Source organism: Exophiala aquamarina (genome assembly GCF_000709125.1).
Source record: "Exophiala aquamarina CBS 119918 chromosome Unknown aczIA-supercont1.12, whole genome shotgun sequence".
Taxonomy (NCBI): domain Eukaryota; kingdom Fungi; phylum Ascomycota; class Eurotiomycetes; order Chaetothyriales; family Herpotrichiellaceae; genus Exophiala; species Exophiala aquamarina.
Genome location: NW_013550576.1, coordinates 522,749 through 536,272, shown reverse-complemented (window position 1 = coordinate 536,272; position 13,524 = coordinate 522,749). Strand labels below are relative to the sequence as shown.

The following is a 13,524-nucleotide window of genomic DNA, read 5'->3' as shown; positions in this document are numbered from 1 at the left end:
TCGCATCACAGCACCGCTCTAAGCGATCCCCTCTGATCCAAATTCCCATCCAAACCCAGGAATCTAACTACCTGACCAAGGTGATCAAAGCCCCAGAACCCTTCCACCCTACCCTCAAAATCCGTACAATGGAACCATGGAAGCCCGAACGCGCCGTTTTCAAACGCTTGGTTAGAACACCGCATAAGCTCACTCTTCACCTCCGCCGAACCCATCTTCTCCATTCCATCCTTGACCACCTCCTCTGGCAACACCTTCCTCAACACCTGCGCAAAGACCTTGGGATCCGGCAGGTCAGACTCGTTCGGCTCAGTCCACAATGCCTCGAACAGCACATCGAGCGCCTTAGGAAGCAGCTCTGGATGAGACATGTTCAAGGCTGTTAGGAACCGCTGCACGTGGAGCGTGGGTTTCGGGAACCCAGCTGGGGCCCCCTGAGACATGGGGATGCCGAATTGGCGTGCCCATCGCAAGCGTTCCACGCCGATCCACTTGTCTTTATTGCGGATCTCGAGTGGCGGTGTGTTGTTGCATGCTTTCATCAGCCCCCCCAGCAGGATCGGCACGTATGTGATCTCGACGGGTTGGAAGACGGGAGATGTCTGTGGTCGTTCAAACGTCAGAAGGAGCCTGAGGGGATCTCTAGGTAACCGAGCTATGGAGTGTTGCGGAGAATATAGAATGACACAAGTTCCAAGTAAACGAGCTAAACGAGCCAACTCCTGTACATGCCATGGTGACGACCATGTCACTTGGCTATCGAGGCGTCTAAGGGATGCTATGGCGAAATCCTGCTCTTCGCCAAAGCCTCATGACTTTCAAGCCAGCAGTAGACGCTCGAATATGGTTGCGAGCGGGGAATATTCACAACTAGGAAAAGAAATTCGACCACTAACCCTTAACATGTAATATCCCAGATAGGCAAAAGGGCTGACAATGTCGACATACAGCGTGATTTTCGGTTTTGCCATCTCTTCTTATCTCGGCCCTCGGGTTGTCCGAATTCAGGTACCAGTAATCCTAGTTAGTCGACCTAGATCTCTGACCAGGATCCTACCAACTCCCACAGGCCGACCGATACTCACAATGACTGGGAAGAGCGGCGCCTTCGGTACGCGTGTCGATGTTTGTTCAGTAATCTACCTGCGGCACACGATGCAAGGTTCTGAGCGAACAAGGCTTTGTCTTGGAGTCGACGACTGGATAGTGATTAATATTCACAGCTTGCACGGCCAGGTACATCAAGAAAGAAGAATTGTGTACCACATTGGCGTGGATGATGAGAATGATGATGACGCCCTCCCTCAATCTCAAGTTACACACAAGCGGATGGGAGCCACCCTCAGCCGAGGCTCGGGAATTTATGATAACCAGGAGCGGCAAAGCGCGGGGTTTCAGCCTTCCCCGCAGCCTTACGCATGGCGGTACTGGCCAGCGTTACTGTATCGAGGCATCTGGTTGGTGAAGCCCTCGGCCAAGGTGCTACATGTGCCAGGCGAGCAGAGGCTCTTTAGAAACTGCGGAGAGCTAGGAAAATACTGTGAGTAGTTAGTTCTATCAGAGCAGAGGGCCGAAGAGAGAAGTCCAAATGCAACTCCTTTAATTAATGTAAAGCCGTCGAATATGAAAAAGCGGTTGCCTTCCTCTCCTCCGCTCATGGACCCCATGTCAACCGCGGCTCACTATCCATACGAAATCTTTCACGCCAACTAATTAGATGTGGAAATGGGTCTTCACCACAGGCAAGTAATCCCTATACCGATCGAGCAGAGCATTAAACGCATCGACGTCCAACCCATGCGCGACCTCATACTTCCCAGGCTTGATCTTCCCCTCGCACAAGAAACCAGGCAACCTTTCCCAGTACGTCTTACTTAGCACAGGATGCGCATGGCAGCTGCCGTGGATATCACACAGCTCGAAGCCTGCCTTCTTGGGCTCGAGCTTAGACTCGTCGACGGGTCCGATGGGCAACAACCGAGCGAAGCGGCCTCGCTTGGTGGAACTCAGGGCGTTGATCGCGAGGATCTGACCCTCTGGTGGGTTCGCTGTGTCGTAGGCGTAGAGGAGGTCGTCGCTGACGACCTCTCGGATCTTGCCTAGAAGCTCTTCGTAGGGTAAGTGGCGGTCGAGGACGTGCGTCGCGCCGTACGACTTGAGTTCGTTCTCGGGTCCGCCAACGACCACGATCGTGCCGAGCCCGGCGAGCGAGGCGAGTTGCACGCCGAATTTGCCACACGAGGTGCCGCCTCCGACGATGAGGATCGATTTGGTTTTGAGATCCAAGTTCGTGGCGTCGGGTGCCCAAGGAGCGGGCAGTCCGAGGCTGGCTTCATCGAAGAGCGAGATTACGCTGGTGGCCGAGTTCGTGGGCAAGGTGGCAGCCTCGTCTGGAGAGACGCCATGAGGGACCTTGGCTGTGAAATCGCTGTCGAGGACGCAGTATTCCTGCGTGCCGTTCTGGGGGCTCCCCTTCTCGAAATTCGCCTGTCCGAAGACCACGTCACCGACTGCAAAGCTGGCCACATTCGATCCTAGAGCGGTGACGGTGCCGACAACGTCGTTCGTGATCGCAACTGGAAGGAACTCCTCTACAAAGAGTCCAATGTCCCGGGAGAGTTGGTCATGTGGATTCGGCCCGGCGATGCTGACTTTGACCTGGACTTGGTTTGGACCTGGCTGAGGCACTGGTCGATCAGTCACTAGAGTCAATGGCTGGCCAATCCTGGTGAGGAGAAGGGCGCGCTGGGTCTGTGGAACGGCCATTTTGAACGTGTGCAAGGTGACGTCCAAATTGTGATTGTCTGATTATCTGTGATGATGGCGGCAGCTGGGTGGGCAAGGTGAGCGTCAGCTGCAGTAAACTTCAAAGTGAGCACTTCTTGATAGTAGCCGATATATCGTCTTAAATGTTTGTTTTGATCTGTTGTGACCTGGACTGCGTTTGTGTTTGCTTCTTCTTGTCCCTTGCTGCGACTCTCACCTCTTTATATACCCACAATCTCCCGTGACGAAGCTATGGCGTCCTACATCCAAAAGTCCCTCATTTCAAAATGCAACGGCGCAAGAACCACAAAGGAGCATGCATATGCATGCCAATGGTGAGAGCCTAGCCATGCTGAATAATTCAGAGCCTCTTTGAAGACGGAAAACAAGAGGCAGAGTTAATATTTCGATGCGCCAACAGTGCAATTCTGATTTCGTGGTAGGGGGAGGAGCAGCAGGCAGACGAGTTTCCATCAATCAAAATGGACGACAGAGGAAGCCAAGTCTTAAATGGCTTGTCCTCGTTCAGACTTAGGGGAGATTAGAGTGTAGTGTGTCCATGTTGCTTCGTGATCGCAAAGCAATACGAGCGAGTGCAGGGAAAAGAACAAAGCCGGGCGAGCAAACTCAGTGCTAATCGACTTTAGCTCTTGGGCGTGCAATCTGAGCACACATTCTTACGTGCGTGCATGGATATGCATAACTCGAGGCATCACGTTGTGGGCCAAGGATTGAATCAAAGCAATGTGTTGAGGTGTTGGCATTATGGAATGAAAACGCTGCCTGACGTTCGTTCATCGCAACGGCCGACAGCTACTAGATAGATCTGTAGTTGAGAGGGGATTAAGCCCGTGCAATCAGGGACAGTTATCCCTCCACAGACCTCATTCCCATGCAGGCGCCGCTTATATCCCCACGCATCTAGTTAGATCGCGGCTGCCGAGCATTCTCACCTAGAGACAATCATTCACCTGAGTCCGACTTTGAAGTACGCCGGTTGATAATGATAAGAGAGTAAATGTAAGTATGAGAGACTCCTTCAAAACTTGATGATCCTCAAAAGTGGAGTGCATTTTATGTCAAACTCGACAGGAGGGTAATCTAGCGAAAAGACTGGCTTTATCGATAAAAGTAAATAAAAAATCCATTACGACAAGAGGCTGTATGCCATTGAAGCCATTGAAGCTACCTTCTGCCGAGGCAAGCGTTTTGCACCGAATCAGTACCTGCTAAAAGGCTCTTCGAATAACTTTGTCTCATGTCATGGGAACGCGTCGAAGTACCATCTCACGACGTCAGAGTATAGCTCTTTCATGCTGGTCTGGCGACTTGTGTTTGGTTCACACACCCCTTGTCATCCTTAGTCCTTCGAGAATGTGGTGTCTTTATCCTTGACAAAGAAATCCTTGCCAGTTGCGGATTTGTCTAAGCGTAAGAGAAAAAAGGTTAATCCTGCAATCTGCTGCAAAGACGATGTCTTCAGTCTCGGGAGAGGAGGGTTGAATGCTCACATTGACCACGGATGAAGTCACTGATTTGCTCGTCTTTGGCTTGTTCAGCGGCACTCTCATTGTCCTGTGGGCCTTGACCCATGAACTTCTCTTGGACGTAGTCAACACCTAGATAGGAACCCTGGTGTTAGCAAGATTTGCACATCAAGATCATTTATCCTCCCATAGGTTCAATTGGACTTACCCTTGTCGAGGTAGTCTTCGTTCTTCTCGCCCTCCTTTCCGCCACCAGCAGCAGAGTTCAATTTGTCACCGATACCACCAAGGAAACCTCCACCAGAGCTGCTCTGCTGGCCTCCTTGTTGCTGTTGTTGATTCTGGTTGCTACCACCACCAAAGCTACCAAGGGCACCTTTGAGTTGATCCATTGTCTATGGGAAAGGTAATGCTTCTAGGAGAAGTAGGGGCGACGGAAGGTTAAAGAGACTGGTTCAGGAGAATAGAAGCGCTTCTAAGCGAGTCGGCTGAACGGTGGATTTGGAGGAAGTCAAGATGAGGGCTAATAAAGAGTAGTGGATGGAGGAGTGAGAGGGAAAGATGCAAACGGAGAGGGTGGACGTGTCACTTTGTATGCGTGAACCTGGGCTGGAGCGAGTTCTTCAAGAAGCAGGCACAAGTGGCACAGGTGTCAACCAGGAAGGAGCGCAGGACTAATGCTGTTCAGGGACCCAGATTGCGATGGCAGCTGGGTAAAGCAATTAGCTGCAGTGTTGGACTGAACCCTGATACGAGCTTGAACTTAGAGCTCTCATTGTACAAGGGGCCATCCTGGGTGCCGTCCTTGACCACAGGCTGGACGAATGAGTCCATCGTTGCAAGTTGCACCCATTCAGACGGTGGTGAACTGAGGGGCAGAAAGTGACGTTGGCCAAGCTTTCGGATAAACCGATGTCCATGTGCTCGGTTAGCGGGGATTTTCAGCTTGGGATGATCCGAAAAGGTTGCACAGCCATGATTGCTGCTGCCAGATCCCACACCATTTGCGGGCGATCGTGCAAATTCCGAGACACTCCCAGCTGAAAGTGTACCCAGGACCACCAGTGAACCATGCTTGACTGCATTTGGAGGAGCTAGTCTCACTTTGTCCATCACCTTATGTTGGAGATCCGGACTTGCCAACTTAGGCAAATCAGTGAGGATGATGATTGAGATCTCTCTAAACGCGTCTACTGCGCAGACTATCTCGTATCGTTCTCCCAAGAGTACGTTAGTGCGTAATTAGCTAGAGAATGTGGGTGTATTTATTCGGTGCCATGAAGGACATCGAGTTTGGCAGGAAAGACCTCGTAGTTGGCCGACATACTGGTCCCCATCATACGCTGTCTCCGCAGGGATTGGATCCCATGAAACCCTCACAAAGGGCCCTTTTTGGGGGGAGGGGAGGGGGGTTCATGAGCTTTTCTTTTTGATCCAGGCTGTGCTATTAATAGTTTGTCCTGGAGACTCGCTGGTACTAAAGCAGGTAATTGGATATACCGGTCCCTCAGAAATTAGTTTGGCATCTCGCCGGTGGCCTTTCAGATCTCCTGGAACTCATTCCTAGTGTTGGTCACATGGATATCAGCTCCGGAGTCAAGTAGCCAGTGATTCAATAGCTTCTATCCGCGCCTTGCGCTGTATACCGAGGCTGTAAGTGCAGCTGGTTCACCATTACCGGTATCACTGTTTGTTATCGTTGATACCGACATTATTTGGTCTGAAAACCTCTGGGTTCGGAGTGCTTCCCAACCTTTCATATGAATAATTAGTTCCACGAATCACAGACCAGCTACGAGCCCGGATGGCCCGGAATAAACTTATTACGTGCCGAAACAGAGCGAATACTGGCCTGTGATTGGTAAAAAACCAACCTCACCAACCAGGAAGCATGTAGCAGTCAATATCCAGCAGCTCATGCTTCTCCACCACCAGAATTCTTGGTGCTTTCTGCAGTCTGCTCGTCTGCTTCCTGCTCGACTTCCTTCTCCCAATCGTCTACAACTTCTTGTGCCAGTGCCTGCCTTCTGAGGTTGTCCTCGTTTTCTTGCTTCTTTCTCTTTACTTCTGCCAATCGGCTTCCCAGCACTGTATAAATGGGGCTTTGTCCAACCGGCTTCACTTGAGGTGCCTGCATCGGCACTGCTCTCTTTGCTGCAACCTGGGACCAACCAGTCGCAATGGTGGTACTGACTTTACCCTGTTGCTGGATCACTCGAGGCTCGATGCCAGAGAGATCAAATTGACACAAGACGGCATCTGTTGCAATATTATGCCTGACGAGCTCACCAGCGATTGTCGGCTGTAAACTAGTGAGCAGGATTCTTAGCTGTTCGGGGGTTTCCCAAGATTTGGACGGAAGCAATGCGACGCCCCCATCATTGGGCATGAAGATAATATCAAAATCGGTGGCTGGCGCCGACTTTTTGACCAAAGGCTTTATTTCATCCTCTGTCAGTGCAAATTTAAGTTTCGTGAGAAGCAGACCGTTGTAGTCATGGATCACTTCGTCTGCAGGTCTCCTCTCTTGCTTGGCCGGGTGTATTGGAGCAACAATATTCAGTTGAGCCCGTTTAATCCTGGCCGCTTGTGCTAGAGTTTTCATAGGAGCTGACACAAATTTGGGGGTTTTGAACAAAAGTACATGCCGGTGGGGTTCAGGGTCCAGGCTCTCTCCGTCAAAACCAAAATCTTCTGCAAGGCTGTGGATGAAGGCTCGTTGTCGGCTTTTCATTGGACCAAATCTGTATCTCTTCTCGTCATCATCGGCTGCGAATAGTCTTAGGATTTCCTCCTGCTTGTGAGCCCAGGACACATCCTCAAGATAGGCTTGCAAAGTCGATTGCGAATATGGAACGTGATCATCAACATGATCGTCGGAGATGTGAAGAGCCCGCGCCAAGTTCCTGTTTCTTTCCAGTCTAGCACACTCGTCGTCGCACTTGAGAGACGTTTGTCTGCCGGAAGGTTCGGGTACGTTAGCCCTAGCATTACAACGAACTTCCTCCTTCCTGCGCTGACAGTCACAGGTAATGATGTCCTTGAATGGACATGCCTTCTCCTCCTTGCAAGCAGAAGGAGCATGACAAGGTTGCTCACACGGATGTCCGCATGTTTTCTTAGCCTTCCCACATTCCTGCTGACAATGTTGATGTGCATCTTCGCACTCTCCAGGTTTATGGCATGTCTTTCTGCAGTTGTGAGATCCACACTTCAGCGGCTTGCCACAAACCAGCCCGCAAAGCACATCAGCACGCCAACAAGGCTGATTTTTCAATGTTTTCTTCTTGCAAAGACACTCCTTCTCGGTCAGAAAGGGGCATTTTGGACAGTCTTCTTCCTCCGAGTGGCAGCTATGTTGAACTTGAGGATGACCACAATCTTTCGTTTTCGTACAGGGAAAATTGCAAGGAGGTGCTTGAGTGCCACATGGCAATGGCGCCTGAAGCACCGTTCTCCCACAAGCGCAGGAGATGTCGTCGAAAAGTGCTTCCTTACAACTCCCGCAGGGTCCCCGATGGCAAAGATCCAGACAATTATGATTGCCGCACTTGAGTTTCCGACCACATGGGCGCGTACAAATATGCTCGGCTTCGACCTGGTCGTCCAGCGAGCGTGCAAAAAGATCGAGGGACTTCAGTTTTCGCTTTGTAGCTTGACGTTCCGAAGCTTTACGCTCTCCGGTGCAGCATTTCTGTCCACATTCGTGTCTCCCACAGTTCAAGGTTGCCTTACACAGCCGAATACACTCTGGCGGGTCTGTTGTAGTCTCGTGACAAATGACGTTGAAAGTATTGCGGCCACAGCGACATGGTGTAGAGACTGGGACATCACAAGGCTTGCACTCGCCAATGTGGCACAGCTGGGTGCAGCCATGTCCACAAGGCAGTTTTCGGTCACATTGCCTCTGGCAGCTGGGAATTGGATCAGTACACTTGGTTCGAGGTTCGACATTGAGATCTCTGAGTGCGGTCTTGCCACAGGGGCAGTGAGTGACGACATCAACAGACCGAGGACAGTGTGGTGTGGTCGCATCTTGGGGATGGCATGGCTTTTCACAATGATGAATCCCGCAATCCATAGGATTGTCACACATGCTTCCACAGTCGAAGGAACCCACCCAATCTGCGCTCTGTTTCTCCTCACCTCGATCTTTACATTCGAGTTGCGTCTCTACGTTTCCACAATAACATCGCGCATCAATTTTGGCAGTGCAAGCACCGCAGAGTCCTTCGTGGCAGGGGCGCTGACATGTGTGCAGGCCGCAGGGCATTATATCATCACATACTGCACCACAGCTCCAACCCGTCTCGTAATTCGTTTCCAGGCATCGCCTTGTCGTTTCCTCCTTCCCGCAAAAGCAACTTTGCGTGGGACCCACGGCAGAGCAAGGTGGGCATGGACCAGCATGACACAGAAGGTCGCAAGGATGGGGGCATGTCTTAGGGAATTTCCTCTCGCGGCCACAAGTCTGACCGCAAGAGTGTGGTGGAAGGCCAGTGATCATCTTAGGATCCAATTCCTTCTCACACCAGCAAGTATAAGAACTTGGGGTTGTGTCCTTGGGAAGATTGCAACCCGGGCACCTCCACTGCTTTCCCACTGGGACATCTTGCTCATCCTGGCCTGCGGTCCGCTGGACGGACGAACCTTCATTTTTTGACCATCGTTTGATACATCCTATGTGGAAGACCGTCCAGCATGTCCGACATGACCACACCTTAGAATTCCTACCGATCTCGTTGGTACATATGGCACATTCGTAAACTCCGTGTGAAATATCTTCGTGTATTCTTGTGACGATGTCAGGTGCACTAGAGCGGGAGACGGAGCCTCTTCGAGGCTGGGGTGGTTGTGAAGCAGGCTTTTTGCCACGGCGAGGTGGGTGAGAGCGTAGTTGCGAACCTGGAGACGAAGGAGGAGTCGATGCAGGAGGAGGGAGGGATGCAGGAACAAAAGCTGGTGCTTCTGCGTGTAATCGGGTGAGCTGGCCACCGAACTGTCTCCCAGCCATTGTTCTGTTTGGATGGATTGGCTCTTGTGTCTGAGGTTGTGGCTGTCTGGGATTTCCTCTTCTTCTGCGTCTGTTGCCTCTATTGCCAGACCCTGGAGCCGTCTCTTGAACGGGGGCTTCCATACTGAGTGTGTAGTATTGCAGAGCGGGTGGCAATGCTACGGCCAGATTTGTGAAGATGAGGGGCTGGCTCAAATAAGTTGAAGAGTGCGTTTGGAGGATGGAGAGAATGTTAGAAAATCAAAAATGGTCGAACCTCTATGAATGTCAACATGAAAAAGCAAGCAAGCTAGCAAACTGTGAATTATATTGAGGTTGGCCGAGTGGCATTTGTACCATTTTCTCATTTGAGCAGTGCTTTCGTTTCTAGTTTCTCCAATCTCGAACGTCATGCAGGCGGCGTTGGAAACTCCGATCCCTTGACTCATTTCTCAGGCTACGGGGGAGGCACCCAGAGGCTGGCCAATCGTAAAATCGCCTCTTGGGTTCGAGCATGCGATCTGACAGTCTATTCATCCATTGTGACTCTTTTGCGATCCTCAAGGCGAGCCGAGCCACAATATCATACATAGTTCTAGTTTCTGAAGCCTAGAGACTGTCCCCTAAACGCCATGCACGTATTGCCAATGGAATTATGCTGCTCCCCGAACTGTCCTTTTAATTGACTTGGGTGCCGTAGCCTCGAATCTGGTCCGCGAATGCCCAGCTCTGGTCTTCCAGCTTTTCATCTTCCTTCAACTCAATCCCATCCTTGGTCACGACCGCGATGCTGTATTTGTCTAAACTCCGGGCATCTCTGTAGAATAGAACTTTCATGCATTCCTTGACTGCGTTGATCGCCTCTTCTTTTGTCACATCCTTCACACTCTGCTCATCCTTTGGCATCAACTTCCGCAGCAATGGTTGAGCTAGATGCGCACCAAAGCCTGTGGCCAGAGTCGGGCTGGAGAATGTAGTTCCCAGCAGGTCGGCGCTTGCGAGGAAAGGCTGGTCGTCTTCATCCAATCCGGCTACAAGCAACTGGTTCCAGAGTGGGTTGAAGTCACTTCGTCTCTTGTACAGAACTTTCGACAGGTATGTATGTAGATTCCTTGCATTGAGGCTGTGTTCAGTTGAAGAGAGGTAGTTTTCTCGTATGTCCAAGGATGATAGGAGTCGGTCGAAGTATTGCATATCAGAAACATCACCGCCAAAGCCGATCACAGTGTTAGGAGGGAATGTTCGCAGGCGTTTGACATCTGTGAATCTGGCAAGAGATCCGTAGGAAGCTAGGTGTAGGAATTAGCATTGGCCAGTCTTCGTTTCTGAACTTTGAACTTTGCGCATACCAAGATTGTCTGCGGCGAGGACTACACCGTCCTTGAACTTGACTCCCAGTACTGATGTACCTGTGACCGCTGGCGATTGTGTATGTGTCTTGGGCATCGACGTCTGGAGGTAGGACGCATCATAGGGGCCATAAACATCATCTCTGGGCTTCGTTGTCGTTAGTTAAGAACCTAGATTGAGGCGAGCAAGCACTCACCCTGCCCCAAGCTTGAGGGTAGTGATTCATGGTGATAGAGGAATACGCTGATCTTGGCGGAGGAAGGAAGGATAGAAAACCGAGACCCTTGTGAACAGTGATCAGAGTCTTCAAGATTGAGGGTTTCAAAGCTGGGTTTACGCACTGCCAGTCCTAAGGTTGGCGATGGTGTCGTCGCGTCAATCATCTGCCTGCAAATTTCCGACTCAAAATGCCATATATGCTTCACCGTAGCTCTCCTAAAAGCGGCCGAAGGCCGCTGTTGGGCTAACTCTCTAGTATAGGCGCTAGAGTTACCACCTAAATGAACCACCTCGATTTACTGATACTACTAGTAACGCTCCCTCGTTCCCCTGCGAACATCCCCGCAGCAAGATTGTGTTTCCAAGTGCCCATGAAAAACGAGGATTCTCATCTATGTCACATTGAAGCCAATTCAGTATCTCCGCTCATAATGGCACCTTCCATGCTGCTGCGTCGTAGTTTTGCGGCCAGATGCCATTCTTCCCTGGGGCTAGGATTCCCCTGGGATCGAGGGCATTCTTGATCTTCACGTTCAGCTTCATCTGCGCATTGTCATTGAAGTTGTATGTCCCTGATATTTGGTCCATCAATGCGAGATGTGTTCGGTACTCTCCCCAACCGGCTTTTGCTGCATCATGAACGAGCAGACTGATCAGCTGGTGAGCTTTGCGCCTCTGTTCGGGGTCCTTGCGATCATAGACAATGCACACGATATGATGCATCTCCCTCATTCCAACCACAAAGGTGCCAATGAAATCGAAACCAAACTCTTCGCTTCTGCGCCTCGTGAGCTCGTATTGTGCAACTGCATCATCTCCAGACACCTTGGCGATCGGACTGAAGAATAAATGAGCGCCATTGGGAAGCCAGTCGACCCAACTCAGCTCTGAGAAGCTGGGGATTCCCTGTAGGGTGTTGTGCCTGATCTGCAATACCTGATTTTCTGGCATTTCCTCTGGGAAGTAAAATTTCACGCCAGGAATGACCGAGAACGATTGCTTGATCACCTGCCACAGAACCTCTCTGACAGGAGCGGGGCCGTATAGAGCTCCGTAGAAGTTCCATCGACCCAGGTTGAGCTTCTTGGCTATCTCATCAATCTCTGCATCCGTCAAAGGTTTGTCAGAATTCGAATATTTCTTCCGGGTTCCCTACTTCCTGGTTAGCTCACTCGACCCATCTTAGGTTTAGAACGACCTACCATGACAGCTGCGTCCATCAAAACATGACGGATGGTTGGCACATTCTGCAAAACCATTCCTACTCGCAAAGGTCGAATGACTTCAATAGCTTGGTGCAAATCCTCATCCCGGGGAAACGAGATCATATAAGACTGGTATCCTCCAGGATTCGTCATGAGCCAGATCCCCATTTTGGTAACGATACCTAACAGGCGTTCAGTAATTTCTTCTTGAAGGAGATCCAGGAGGGACCCCATTTTGCTAACCTAGAGAAGACTGGGTGAATATGCCATCATTATATGGGCCAAAGCCATAGTTGAAGAGCTGCCAGCATTCATTCGACGGCTGCTCATCTGCGGGCACTGAAGGGTCGACTCCAGGTGGAGGAAGAGCACCCATGCCTGTTCTGACAAGGCTTCCATCGGGAAGAACGACCTCCAAGCCGCAGTGCATCATCCAATGATCTCCATACGGCTGTCAAGAATCAGCATGTCTCCATTATAAAGCAAGGGACAGACAAGCACGGACCGTGTAGCCAACACCCCTTTCTATTGTGTTCCCAAGCACGGAGCCACCGCCGAGATCCGGAACATCAATCCAGAGTTTGTCTCTCAGGTTATTGTCGACTAGGTGGTCATGCAACGCCTGGAATGTGACGCCGGGCTCGACAAGGGCATAGGCACCCTCAACATCGACTTTCAAGATCTTATTCATATTCTTCCCCATGTCTAGGCCCACGCTGCCTCGCACTCGGGGTCCAGCTCCTCCATAGCCGACATTCCTCCCGATACTAAACGGCCAAACGGGAATCTCCCATTCATTGAACAACTTCATGAGCGCCTGGACCTCCTTGACATTTCGCGGCGCAACGACCGCCGAGCTGATAAAGTAGTCTTCGTCGTTTATATAAAACATGTCATGCGTCTTGCTGGGGTCCATATAGTGGTCCTTGGCATGATGCTCTGGCCCGGTTATAACAGTAACGTTCTCAACTCCAACGACGTCGGCGACCGTCAAAATAAAGTTCTTGAAAGTCTGAGAGTCGATCCCCGGCGGCAGCGCGATGGGGTCACCCATGAGTCGTTGGGAATCGACATTAGGACGGCGGATCGGCAATGGTCCATGACCGCCTCCAGAGGTGTCTGATTGCGTCACTTTGTTATAATCCTTTGGTTGCTCAGGCATATTGATCGTTGGGTATCCGGAGAACACGTACGGCAACGTCGCGATTAGAGACGGACAGGAGGAGCACCCAACTTCGATTTAAATACTTACAATAGCATAATCAGAGCCATGTCATCACACCACCAACTCTCGATACCGCTTGTGATCAGCGGCATAATTCTACAGGACATTGTAATTCTCATTGCCGCGAGTCTGGTTTCCAGCAGACGTAACATATCCGTGGGCTTATGTCAGTCCCTGAACCATTTTCATGCCCTCAGACCCAGGTACTCCAATTGCGTACTGGAGGTAGGGGAGGCGGAGCAGCATTGTGGGGGTGGATCCTTGACTCCATCGAATGGC

General features: G+C 51.0%; 7 protein-coding genes across 7 annotated transcripts; all 7 read right to left on the bottom strand.

Annotated features, from left to right (window-relative positions):
* Positions 1–5: 5 nt before the first annotated feature.
* A1O9_10192 (uncharacterized protein) lies at positions 6–371 on the bottom strand (the record flags this gene model as incomplete). The annotated part of the gene is made up of 1 exon (XM_013400927.1): positions 6–371. The coding sequence occupies one exon, from the start codon at positions 369–371 to the stop codon at positions 6–8; it is 366 nt and encodes a 121-aa protein (XP_013256381.1).
* Positions 372–1,713: 1,342 nt separating this feature from the next.
* A1O9_10191 (uncharacterized protein) lies at positions 1,714–2,766 on the bottom strand (the record flags this gene model as incomplete). The annotated part of the gene is made up of 1 exon (XM_013400926.1): positions 1,714–2,766. One exon carries the CDS (start codon positions 2,764–2,766, stop codon positions 1,714–1,716), a length of 1,053 nt encoding a protein of 350 aa, XP_013256380.1.
* A 1,360-nt stretch (positions 2,767–4,126) lies between these two features.
* A1O9_10190 (uncharacterized protein) lies at positions 4,127–4,645 on the bottom strand (the record flags this gene model as incomplete). Its single annotated transcript, XM_013400925.1, has 3 exons — positions 4,127–4,191; positions 4,278–4,385; positions 4,462–4,645. The coding sequence occupies 3 exons, from the start codon at positions 4,643–4,645 to the stop codon at positions 4,127–4,129; spliced, it is 357 nt and encodes a 118-aa protein (XP_013256379.1).
* Positions 4,646–6,168: 1,523 nt separating this feature from the next.
* A1O9_10189 (uncharacterized protein) lies at positions 6,169–7,412 on the bottom strand (the record flags this gene model as incomplete). The annotated part of the gene is made up of 2 exons (XM_013400924.1): positions 6,169–7,317; positions 7,353–7,412. 2 exons carry the CDS (start codon positions 7,410–7,412, stop codon positions 6,169–6,171), a joined length of 1,209 nt encoding a protein of 402 aa, XP_013256378.1.
* A 1,384-nt stretch (positions 7,413–8,796) lies between these two features.
* Positions 8,797–9,285, bottom strand: A1O9_10188 (uncharacterized protein; the record flags this gene model as incomplete). Its single annotated transcript, XM_013400923.1, has 1 exon — positions 8,797–9,285. A coding segment is annotated over one exon (489 nt), but the record flags the coding sequence as incomplete, so codon positions are not given.
* A 639-nt stretch (positions 9,286–9,924) lies between these two features.
* A1O9_10187 (20S proteasome subunit beta 7) lies at positions 9,925–10,822 on the bottom strand (the record flags this gene model as incomplete). Its single annotated transcript, XM_013400922.1, has 3 exons — positions 9,925–10,535; positions 10,596–10,743; positions 10,793–10,822. The coding sequence occupies 3 exons, from the start codon at positions 10,820–10,822 to the stop codon at positions 9,925–9,927; spliced, it is 789 nt and encodes a 262-aa protein (XP_013256376.1).
* A 419-nt stretch (positions 10,823–11,241) lies between these two features.
* On the bottom strand, positions 11,242–13,182 carry A1O9_10186 (uncharacterized protein; the record flags this gene model as incomplete). Its single annotated transcript, XM_013400921.1, has 4 exons — positions 11,242–11,967; positions 12,018–12,202; positions 12,264–12,471; positions 12,526–13,182. 4 exons carry the CDS (start codon positions 13,180–13,182, stop codon positions 11,242–11,244), a joined length of 1,776 nt encoding a protein of 591 aa, XP_013256375.1.
* Between the last annotated feature and the right edge of the window lie 342 nt (positions 13,183–13,524).